The sequence below is a fragment of the Mastigoproctus giganteus genome, chromosome 7 (genome assembly GCF_048544385.1).
Source record: "Mastigoproctus giganteus isolate SK-2022 chromosome 7, ASM4854438v1, whole genome shotgun sequence".
In the NCBI taxonomy this organism is placed as follows: domain Eukaryota; kingdom Metazoa; phylum Arthropoda; class Arachnida; order Uropygi; family Thelyphonidae; genus Mastigoproctus; species Mastigoproctus giganteus.
Window position 1 is genome coordinate 27,446,511 of NC_143581.1, and position 12,551 is coordinate 27,459,061.

The following is a 12,551-nucleotide window of genomic DNA, read 5'->3' on the forward strand; positions in this document are numbered from 1 at the left end:
TGTTTAAACAAACTAATTAGCTAACTAATTTCATTGTTGAGAACGTAACCCCTATTTTTAGCATTATGTCTATGGATTTAATTCTCGCTTTACAAGCATGCACTAGGAACGAATTAACTCGTAAAGTCGAGAACTACCTGTATTATCTCTGAATGTCTAATAAGCACTGAAAGTGAATGTGTGAAAAAAGCAAAGGAAATTTATAAAATTTGAATGAAAGGTAGAAGTACTTGATAGATCCATAATTTTTATGTTGCATAAATCAAAAATAAATTTCACTGTGCTTTTTCATATATTTCATTGGCATATTTATATCTCCCCCTACAGTTGGCAAGGGATTCCTGTATTAAAAATAATTCAATATCTACCTGTATATACAATAGATAATTTTTTTTTTTTTCTTATAATATTACTGAAAATACACTGTATCGAAAAAAAGTAATTACAATATTCAGTGAAAACATAGGATAATAATAGAGTTGTACTGATATTTGAAGTATTTAATATTTTTTTTTTTTTTTTTTTACTTCACCTCATCAAATAATTTACCGAATGTCAACTCACTATATTCCTTGTGAAAAAGCAAACACAAGAAAGTAAAAAGGGAATTATGAATAAGAAAAATCACAATTGGAAAAATGAAGTAAAAATGAAACTGCAAATAAGTAAAACTGTGATGGTAAGTTTGCAATTGCTGAGAAACACTTTTACTGTATAAAGGCTCTTTTAAACTCATGAGTGGTAAAAATGTATAATGGTAGCGGTAAACACTAAAATAAACCATAAAGGGTATTAGACCTACAGTACTTTAGTATCATGCATGGTGATGGTTGAGAGGATACTTGTTGACACTAAACTTGAATTTCTGTAGGTGTAATTTTTGGGAAATAATGTGAAGGTTGTTCTAAATGTTCTAAAAAATATAAGTAGAAGTGGCAAATGAAAAAATAAATAATAAATAAAAATTTATTCTGTGAGTTTGGATTTGAACAATAAATTGATGTCAACTAGAAAAAGGTGGAATTACAAATGCCAATTCCAAACAGAGCCCATGGAAACATCTAGAAAAAAGACATGCACCAGAAACTGAACATCTGTGTGATAATGGAGTGGAGAGAGTTTGTGACAGAAAAGTCATTAATTAACCAGGCTTTCTTCCTTGAGATAGAGTCTAGGAGCTTAAGTGGGGTTTGGGCAACACTGGGGGGGGGGAAAGGCAGGAATCATGAGTTTACACCTTTCAAAAGTAAAAAAAGGAGGGGCAAAAAAAAAAAACACAAAATAACCAATATTACTACAATTTTATTATATTACATAAATATTATAACAGAATTCAAAAATTTTAAATTTAAATGAATATTTTTTGTTGGCATTTGCAGCTCATATTTGATTTTGGCTATATTCTAACTTTGTTACGTCCATATTAATTTTGACTGCATTCTATTTTGTTAGAATGCACTCAAAATTAATACAGACTAGGTAAGCAATACATTTAAGCAGTATGGACTCTACATTCAGTATATTTCATTAAGCACATATTTTTCATAACTGGAAATGTCCTTTCTGCAGTGAAATTGCTAATAGGGACTGATAAGACATGCTCTACAATTTTTAATATATTGTGGCAGTCTGCCTTTTTAAAAAAAATAAACTCACATTTTATCAACAGGCAAATTAAGGCTGATTAAATTTTGTCTTTCTTTTAACTCTTAAAATCATATATTTATTATACAGTTCATCATTGCTGATCATGTATATGATATTCTTGCAGTCACCAACAAAACAGTAAATAAAGAATATGAAAGCTTAATGTCAATAACATCAACTTTTAAGGAGATAAATAAAGTCTGTCCTTATATAAAGTAAAGGAGTCATACTGTTTCACTGGTTTTCCAGAGTTTTTCACTTCGGAAAATTTCTCCCAGTCATATTGTGTAATTCATTTGTGAAATAATTGTCTGAGAGGAGATCTGTCTTGATGACATTTTGGAGTTTCCTTTTTCTTCCGACTTTCTTTCTTCACTTTACATAAGGATGGATTTTATTTATCTACTTAAAATTTGTTGTTATTGACAATTTTCATAGTCTTTATTACTAATTTGGTTAATGGCTGCTAGAATATCATATATATTTTTCCTGACCCCAATACAGGGTATTTATTTTGGTGATAGGCAGCATAAGAGAAAGGTCATGTTTATTTCGATTATAGCAAATCACTGAATTATTTCAATTATAGCAAATCATTCAATTATTTCAATAATACAGTCGATTCTGGTTATTTGGGACTAGTGCATTTTGGCCCGATTAAGAGGCTGCCCCAATTATGTGGAGTTTCACGTAAATAGTTAAAAATACAGCTTTAAGACTGATTTTCTGTAAGATCAAATCACGTTGCGATGGACTCACCATAGTAAAATACTGATCACTATACAATGTGTAGTAAGCGCCGGTGATTGTGATCATGAATTGAAGTTTAATTCTATTAAACAGCAATTCTAATTAGCGGAAATAGCAGGAATATTATCCACAGGCTATAAAAGTAAAGATACACTGTATTAAGTACAACTTTACAGTATGTTACGTTACCAATTAAAAATTAAATGATACGTGAAAATAGGAAGAATATTTTCCACAGGTTAGAAAATAAAAATAAATTTACACTTACGTGCATAGCTTAATTAATACGTACTGTAATATGTACATACTAACTAGTTGACATTTCTGTTCACTGACATTTGTGGGTGGGGGATAAAATTTAAAACAGTAAAAAAGATAAACAATCAATAACAAAGAACACGGCACACACAAATTGCAAGTAACACGATACGCGCAAGTGACAATGGTGTAACAAATTACGAAGCTTAAAAAATAGGAATGAAGAGCAGATTCTGAAAATTATTTTTTTATATGATTGAAGCACTGACAGAAAAGCCCAATAAACAGGGGACTGCTAATTGTTTTTATTGTTTTATGGTTGTGACCTCCAGAAATCCGACCGAACCACATGGTATGGTTGGAGACAATCGTAGGGTAATCTCGAGTGCCGCGGTCTCCTGCCCCGATTAAACGGCATCTTGTCCCAATTAAGCGAAGTAAACCCTGGCTATTTTCTTGATTGGGTTCTGTCCCAAATAAACGGCTGCCCCGATTAACCGGTGGCCCAAATAAATGGAATCCACTGTACTTGTATCATTCAAATGACTCAATTGATTATGGAAATAACTCAACTATGACAAATCACTCAATTACCAATCATTCAATTAAAATGTGCAAAACTCTTAAATTTTGAATTTTTCAAATGAACTATTTTTTCAAATAAGTAATTGATAAATCCACTTCTCTTATTACTTTCAAGCTTAGATAAATTTCAGTTTACCGTAAAATCAAAGAACTTTTTTTTTTCTTTTTTTTTTCCCAGGCATTTTTAGTAAATTTTCCATTAATGCTTGACCAATTTGGTTGAGCTTATACTTCCTCCCCCCCCATGATTTCACAGATTTAACTACTAAATTCATATAATTATGTAAAGAAATAAAAATGACATTCGGGATAACTTATTTCATTATCATTCAGTATTTCACTTCCTTGATCTTTAACAAAATTCCAAATAGGAGGATGATTTTCTTCTTTACCTTGCTGAACAAAATATGCTGTAATTGTAGTCCAATTCATAGCACTAAAAAGTGACAACTAATGTGTATGTACCTACACAAAAAATGTGTAGGTACATATGTTAATATAGAAGAATATTCTTCATCAACAAAATCAAAAGCACTTTACAAATTTTATACATTTGTGCAGATGATGAAACTTGTTAAAAGCTTTTACAGCACTTCAACATCTTACTTCAATAATTTAGTTGTAAATTTTGACATATGGATAATGTGTCTAACTATATTTGTATTAACATTTGATGGTTAAATACAGAATGAAATGTGCCAAAATTTACTGCAGTATTATTAGTTGAATACGAAATTATTAATTTAATATCTAAATTATTTGAGAAAATTTTTATTTCAATTTGTGTTGATACCGATAAAGAATTTTCATCAAGGTCCTGGTAAAAATCTATCAGTTATTCTTTAATACCTTCATCTTTTTAAAACAATGTTAAGATCTGAGGTAGATCTAATTTCAGGATCTGAGATATATAGTCAGGTGTTGAACAGAAAAGTAAAACTGAGTGAGAGAGAGGGAGAAGCTTTTTCAATACAAAATAAGCAATATTTGAAATATGCTTATACCAAGAAAAGTTACAAATCAGGATTATCTCCAATAAAAATATCTGATCATGTTCATATCTAGAAATCTGAGTGTTACTGAAGAGTATGGGAGGAGCTGAGTTTCAGAAGGACTGAAGTTAAAGTTTTTTTTGTCCTATTACAGAATCACCTGCAGATCAGCCAGTGGCGTATCCATGTAGCATCGTAAGGAGGGGGAGCATGGTCCAGGTAATATCGTAAGGGGGGAACGAGGTGACCAAGCTTTTTAGTTTTTTTTTTTAGAATGTCTCCTGCATTCTTTTTCTTTAATTTAAAATTTTTGGTTAAGGGGGGCATATGCCCCTTCTGCTCACCCCTGAATACGCCCCTGAGATCAGCATCTAAGGAACTGCTTAATGGATATTTGAGAAGTTGAAACTGTTTGTGCAGAGCACGGTTTCTCAAACTGGATGGTGGAATGCAGCATGCAATCATCAGCAAAACTAAGGACAAGATTTCCTATTGGTAGAAGGGTATTAATATATACAAAAGGAAAAGAAACTAAAATAGAGAGCTGTCTAAGATGGTGGTTCAATAAAGAATCACCCTGATCTAGCTGCAGAGGTGCTAGCCTGTTGAATCTTGGCACAGTTTTTAGTCCTTGTCTACATAGCCACCTTGCAAATTTACACATTTTTCCCATTGATGGATGAGACTATGGATACCTTTTTTTTTGAAGTGGTGAGGTTGGTCTTTAAACCAAGACTCTGTTGCGGAAATGAGTGTCTCGTCATCAGGGAATTGGGTCCCCCAAAGAAATGATGGGAGGGAAGGAAACAAGAAGAAGTCCGATGGTGCAAGATCGGGTGAGTAGGCTGGATGGGGCAGTAATTCACATCCACAAGTGGCCGCTTCTGTTGTTGCAATTTCAGAAGTGTGAACTTGGGCATTGTCTTGAAGCATTCTCACACCTTTGGACAGCATGCCATGCCTACATGTTTTGATTTTCTCCCGTAATTTTGTGAGTAAGTTGGCATAATAGGCACCTGTAATTGTTCTACCTTTTGGCAGGTAATCAGTCATTATTATGTCTTTCTCATCCCAAAATACTGTCAGCAAGACCTTTCCTGCTGAAGCTTGGACCCTTGCCTTCTTGGGGGTGGGGGAACCATGATGTCGCCATTCCATGGACTGCTTTTTACTTTCAGGGTCAAAATGGCGTATCCAACTTTCATCCTGAGTGATTATGGCAAGAGAAAAAAAGTCTTCCTCATTTTGATGAGGAAGAAGAAGCAGGGGTGACAAAAAAATGAGGAAGACTTCTGGAAACCAGTCAATAATCGGGTAATCCATCTTGCCCTCAATTTCTGTAAATGGAGTTGGTCATGAAGGACTGTTTCAACAGAGCCCACACTAATCTTCACCTCCTGGTACAATTCACTCAGATATCTGGCGATCGTCCATGATTAACGACTCCACTTTTCTGATCGTGCTGTCATCAATGGCTGAATGGGGACGACATGGAATGGGCTCAGATTCTACCGATATCCGACCACACCTAAACTGTCTTTGCCAGTGCTTCACAATGCCATAGGATGGGGCTTCATCCTTATATACAGCAGTCATCTCCTCATGGATTTCTTTAGGAGATTTCTCATTCAAGAACAGATACCAGATTACAGCTCTGGCTTCATGTTTGTTATTTTGGTTTTTAGGAGCATTAGCAACTAAGGCCATATTGCTCCGGGGATATGCAGTGGTCATTTCCTGACCTTTCCGCATCCTCCGTATTTGATGGTCACGGACTCGAACCCCAGTCTAATCAAGAAGCGTGTGCTATGCACTGCTGCTCCTGTCCACCTGGCTACGGAGGCACCCCCCCTCTCTCTGGCTTCAACTTTGTCCATGATGCTACTTCGTCACACGTTCAGCTCTGTAAGAGAAAAACAAATTAAGACACAGGGCTGAAATTTTTACACCTTTAGTACAGAGATATGTATGATGCTACACGCAAAATATCATAACTCTGCGATATGTGGAAGTAGGTGAGGGCGATTCTTTATTGAACCACCCTCATAGCTTTCTTAGTGCAGTTAGCTATTCAACTGCAAAACCAGAAGGCAAACATGAAGCTTATATAGAAGACATCTATGAAAAACATGATAAAAAGCCTTAGAAAAGTGAAGGGAAACTGCTTGGCTTTCACCAAATTTTTTCACTGTATGTCTCAAAAGATAAGTCATAAGCCAAGATATCAACAATGGATAAACATTGATGGAATCTGTACTGAAGATTACTGATTGAATGGAAAGTTTAAAGGTAATGAAAGGGTTAGTGAATTACTTTAGAAAGAGTAGAGGTAAGTGCAGTGGCCTAACAACTGGGAGGGGACAATTTGTTGCCCCTTTTTCAAAATTTGTGGGATGTGAACAAATGTCCATTCAGAAGGAAAGACCAGTGGAATAAGAATATAAAAAGGTGGCATAAAACAGAAGTAGGGCCTAGAGCACAGGTTTTGAAAACAAACAGAGAAATTCCATCAGGATTTGGAGATTTCTTGGCATAAAGATTGTTCTATCATTCTGTCAGAAGAATATAGAAGGAATTGAATACAATGCAACTGGTATGGTGATTTTGTATGGTATGAGGTGATTTTCTGAAGTCTTTGATGCAAGAGTTAAAGCAGGGTTTTGTAAAGTCAGCTTTTCCTTTAGATGAGGATATAATAGAACCACCAGGATGTAATGGAGGTGGAAGTATGGAGGGACAGAATTTTCAGCCAATAACTTGGTTAGAGACCAAAAGGCTAGATTGGACAAGGCACAAGTTTCCTACTCCTGTTCATTATTATTATTATTAGCCACATGGTACAAGGAAGCCTGAGGCTTATGCTGCACCAGCCAAAAAAAAAAAATTCCCGAGTTACCCTGTGAGAGAGAGAGAGAGAAGTAGAAAAGAATCACCAAGAAAGAGAAGAATGATGATATCCAGCTCAGGACCCTGGGTTTGCCTAATCAAGTTTGGATTGATTAATAACTTTCTTTCTTTTTTTTTTTTTTTTTAAATGTTGCATGCTTAATATAAGCAGAAAACAAAGCTTAAGATTTTGAATACAAGCCATCTGCAGTATACTATGTTCTTATATTGAACAGACTTGCATTTGAAAAACCAAGGTTTAGATAAAGGATACAGAAGTCCAACCAAGGAAACGAGGAATAAAAATTATGCAGATCATTCCATTTTATATTACTGTAATGCCAAAAAAATAAGGCCCAGAATGACTGTAGGAGAGAACCTCCATTGAAGAAGAGGCATCACCAAATTTTGAACTGAGGTATCTAGAGGTCTATTAACATTTACTGTACACTTTGAAGGATTGTTGGTGAGGAAATCAGCATGAGCATTGGATGTACATTAGGATCATCTGGTATTCTAGTAGGAAGAACAAGAAGTTGTGTAAGAGACCATTAATAATAGCCAAAGCCTCAGCATCTCCACCAGCTATGGCCATGCAACCAAAATATTGAAGTCAGCTGGAGATATGAATGAACATCAAAACTGTCAAAGAAAATTAGTTTTGAGAAAGTCAAGTTTCAAAGAAAGAAAACCAGAAAGGACCGTGCTTTATACAGTTGGGAGAATGATAGAGGCAATAGATGAATTTAACAGAATGAGGTAAACAGATTCCAGATTAAGACTGTCTCTGACAAGGAATCTCAGAGTGGACATATGCACAAGTACTACATTTAGAGCAAAGGGAATCATGGAGTAAATAATTAGGACAAATGAAATTAAAGGTAGCAATTTAATCAATAATTGAGATGATGATGTTGTCAGAAAAAATATGTAAGTAAGCCTTGGCAGATTGTAGATCAAATGGATATTAAAATTGGAACCAAGGCCATGTGCATTTGTCAAGTGAATTAAGAAGTTTTTGGAAGGCTTAGATCTTTTCACAGATAAGTTTGTTCTATTAGTTTGACTATTCATGATGCATTGAGGGGTGGGTGAGGTTAAAATTGGTGTGGGTGAAAATGATGAAATACACACAGCAAGACTACATGCAGATTCTTTAAATAACATGGTTTTGGCAGTGGATAACATATGAAAGAGGTTGGGAAGCCCTGTTTGAAGCTTATCTATTTTTCTGTTAGTTATTAAAAAAATTAAAATTAAAAAAAAAAAAAGAAGTTTGCAAATTATGCAAAGGTTAGCAGGGTGGTAATGATAGAAATCAAAGCATACTACTCCAACAAGAGCTAGGAAAAATTGGACAGATGGGCTAATATGTGGCAATTGAGGTTTAACTGATAAATGCAAGGTGGGCTGCAGAATTCTCAGAGTAACGTACCAATTGGGTTGTACTGCACTCAAATTGGTGGAGAACAAAGGAGACTTGGGAATAAGTGTACAGTCTTACATAGGAATTTTGCCAGCAGAGACAAGGAAGTGCTTATCCCACTGTTGAACAGGTGCAGAGAAAAGCGATTAGTCAGGGTGAAAAAGTATATTCTTACCACAGAAGACTTCAGTTCTGCATTTTTCAACACAAGGAGAAGACCTGACTGAAATGTTTAAGGCATTTAAATGCTGACAACTTTACTGTTTTCACACCACACACGACATGATTTTGGCAGTGAGCAAAACAATGTTTTGTTCACTGCCATAACCATGCCATAATGTAAAAAAATTTGTTTTCAGCCAGAAAGTGATTGATAGTTTGAACAAATTTCCATCTGGTGTTGTGGAAGTAGGTAGTTTAAATAAATTTAAAGAAGAATTAGACAAATTATTAGAAAGGATGGGCAGATGAGGTAGGTGGTTATTTATTTTATTTTATTTTTGGCTGTTGCTGTATAAAGCTTGCTTCCTTGTATCATTTACCACAATTGATACTAAATGCTAAAATTACAGACAGCTCATTAAAAAAAAAAAAAAAAACTGTTTATAGCACAACTGCTAAGACTCAAAGCATGTTCTTATTAATAAAATTTAACTACTAATGATTAACTTTTGATGATGAATTGCAAATATTTGATTTAAAGTATCATAACGGTTCTTATAAAAAATATCCCAACCCATCTCCCTTTCTAATTTCATCACACATAATATAATAATACTCACTATTTTGCACAGTCGATAAGTTGATATTCATTTGATCTCTCAAATGCAGACTGAACACCTCTATCATTCCAAAGAATTTCTGTATGTTCGTAGAACTCCTATAGTACACAGATTACATAAGATACACCATATAAATTTTTTTTTTTTTTTTTCGGAGTTACAAAATAAGCTAATAGATATCAAGAAAGCACACTTCATATGTTAAGAAACTAATATGATTATTAATTCTGAATCCTGTAATATATTCTGGTTTTCATTGATAGTTGGAAATAATACTAACACATTATTTTTAGGTTCAGCAAACCCTTTACAAAACTTCATAATACCTTTAAAAAGGTGGGGGGAAAATTTTAAATTCACGTGGACTTATAGTGATCAATAATTGTAATGTTAAAAGGTCATAGCTTTTGTGACATGTACTATATTATGAAACAGTAACTGGATTTATCTTAAACTTTTAAATGGATATAAAAAAAAAAAAAAAAAAAAAAACTGATGTTTTCCAAAATCTTTAGTTCCCTAAAGTATGAAACTTATTATTCTGATGAATATCAGAAATGAAACTGAAGCATAATCTCTAATAATTTAATCTAATTTCTTACTGTTAATGAACAGACTTGTATTAAATTTTTAGGCTTATAATAATATAGGACTATGGGGGTTTATTTCTTTTTAGGCTTATTTTAGACTAAATTATCACCTCAATATATGCATATATACATACATATCTTTATATATGTATAAAGATATATTAGTATAAGACAGAGCTACGATGCTCAATACGTTCTACGTTGTATTTCAATATTTGTAGAAGAATAAGAGAAATTTACCTCAATATGATATATAGAACACTATCAAAAAGATTCTGGCCAAATAACACTCTCCAGAAAATAAATGAAAATAAAATTAATGCAAATTACAGTAATAAAATTAATTAAAAACAATTAAAAAATTAAAACAAGTTCAGTGAAAATTAAAAATTTTCACTGAATTAAAAAACTCTCCTTCATTAATTTACTTTATTTAAAGTACTTTACTTACAAGTATAAAAATATATACATTCAAATACATTATATTTCCAAAAGTAACTGGATACCTGCACATTTGTAAAAACCATTTATTGATACAATATCTAAAAATGTGTCATCCCATCTTTGGCCTTAATTACACACCACAACCCTGTCCGCAGACTAAACCAATTTTAGATAATAGAAAACTGATATATACATTAAGAGTAAGAGATCTACAGATTTATTCAACAAGTACAGGTCAGCGTTAAAAAAAAGTCGTGAGTTAGGGCTGAATGTGAAAGTGTATGCAATTCTGCCCAGACAAAGAAACACAAAATCTAAGGAAATGGATCCAGTTGATGTTGGTGGACAATGCAATGTTGAGTTTGTTGTGACATAAGCACTGGGAAAGGAAAATGAGAGTAGATGTGCATTATAGGCCTAATGAAGGGAGTATATGACGAGGCCTTGTTGATCAATTTGGCCATGGAGAGATTGTGCAAGGCTCAAGTGGTACAATTTTTTTCAGCCTGGTCTGTGCTTGTTGACAGGAGAGTGCTTCTACAGGGATGGGGTACACTTAAATAGAAAGAGTGCAAGAATATTTGCTGATGCTATTGAGGCAGCATTAGGTGGGTCGGAAAACTGCCAGCTTGGGAGAATACACAGACTAAAAGGTTAACAGTGGCCGCAGGCAGAGGCAAAAGTGATTCTTGCACTGCTTCTAGTAGAATGATCATGGAAAGCATGGCAATGGAGATTTCCAGGACTGTTGGAAGTCATAATGCAACAAATAAATACATGGGCCGTGTTAGGGTGACTAAGAGTAGAAACAGGTGCATGTATACTTGCGTGAACACCAATGCTAGGAGTATAGTTAATAAATAAATTTCTTGAGCTTGAAGTGCTAGTCAAGACATTGAAGGCAGATATTGTTGGGATATCAGAGACATGGTGTGACACAGATATGAGCAGTGCAGAATTGGAATTTAGTGAATACAACGTGTATAGAAAGGATAGCCAGGACAAAAGGGAGGAGGGGTTATGCTGTTGGTTAAGAAACACAAAATCTAAGGAAATGGATCCAGTTAATGTTGGTGGACAATGCAATGTTGAGTCTGTTTGGTGTGACATAAGCACTGGGAAAGGAAATGAGAGTAGGTGTGCACTGTAGGCCTAATGAATCTGATGAGTATAATGAGCAATTGCGCAGAGAAATAGAGTGGGCAAATAAATCAGAATGTCTTATAATGGACGATTTTAAGATGTCACTACCCTCAAGGCTAAAGAGAACGTCTTTTGCTTTCGTAAAGGTGACTACAGGGGTCACAGACAGTTTTTAAATTTTGTACAGTGGGATCAACTAATGATGTTACCAACATTGAAATCTAAATGGGAAGCCTTCAGGGACTTAATCTTGGAGGCTACTAGTCTTTTCATTCCAACTAAGAAATACTGTTCAAGGTTCAGGCCTAAATGATGTCAGATGAATTAATGAGGCTCGTGGCAGAGAAGAAAAATGTATGGGATGCATATAAATTATCAGGTGACACAGAAGCCTATGGCAGATATAAGCTTGTCTGTAATCAAGTCACAAAGGAAGTTTGGCAGCCATAGGCAGATTATGAGAAATCTTTGGCAAAGGTTGCAAAGAAAAACAGCAGAGAGTTTTTTACTTTGTAAATTCTAAAAGGAAAGGGATGAATCATATTGGACCACTTAACATAGATGGGTTGACTATTGATGATCATGCTCAGGTAACTGATAAACTGAATGAGTATTTTGCATTTACATTCACACATGAGGAGTTATTCAATGAGGGGAATGCCAGAAGTTTATCAAACTCTAACAGGGAGCTAAGTGATTTTGTAATAGCTGAGAGCAAAGTGGAGGAGAAATTGTTGAAGTTAAACTGACTCAACACTGCACTGTCGCTGGACAGTGCAGTGTTGAGTCAGTTTGGTGTGACATAAGCATTGGGAGATCAAAATTGAGAGTAGGAGTGTGCTATAGGCCTAATGACTCTGATGAGTATAATAAGAAACTGTACAGGGAAATAGAGTGGGCCAGTAAATCAGAGAGTCTTATAATGGGAGATTTTAATTTCCCAGATATTGACTGGAATTTGGGGGCTGGTCACTCACACACTAGCAGGGCTTTTGTGGATTTATTGGATGATTGTTTTCTACATCAGCATGTTCGGGAGGCAACTAGA

At 34.6% G+C, this 12,551-nt stretch overlaps 1 protein-coding gene across 2 annotated transcripts in view; it reads right to left on the reverse strand.

Moving 5' to 3' along the window:
• LOC150082751 (guanine nucleotide-binding protein G(s) subunit alpha-like) overlaps positions 1 to 12,551 on the reverse strand; it is a 200,567-nt gene that overhangs the window by 103,368 nt on the left and 84,648 nt on the right. For both annotated transcript variants that reach the window (XM_090376807.1, XM_090376806.1), the window contains exon 5: positions 9,327 to 9,424. In XM_090376807.1, the coding sequence (XP_090232933.1) occupies positions 9,327 to 9,424 (98 nt within the window). The remainder of the gene's footprint in view (positions 1 to 9,326; positions 9,425 to 12,551) is intronic.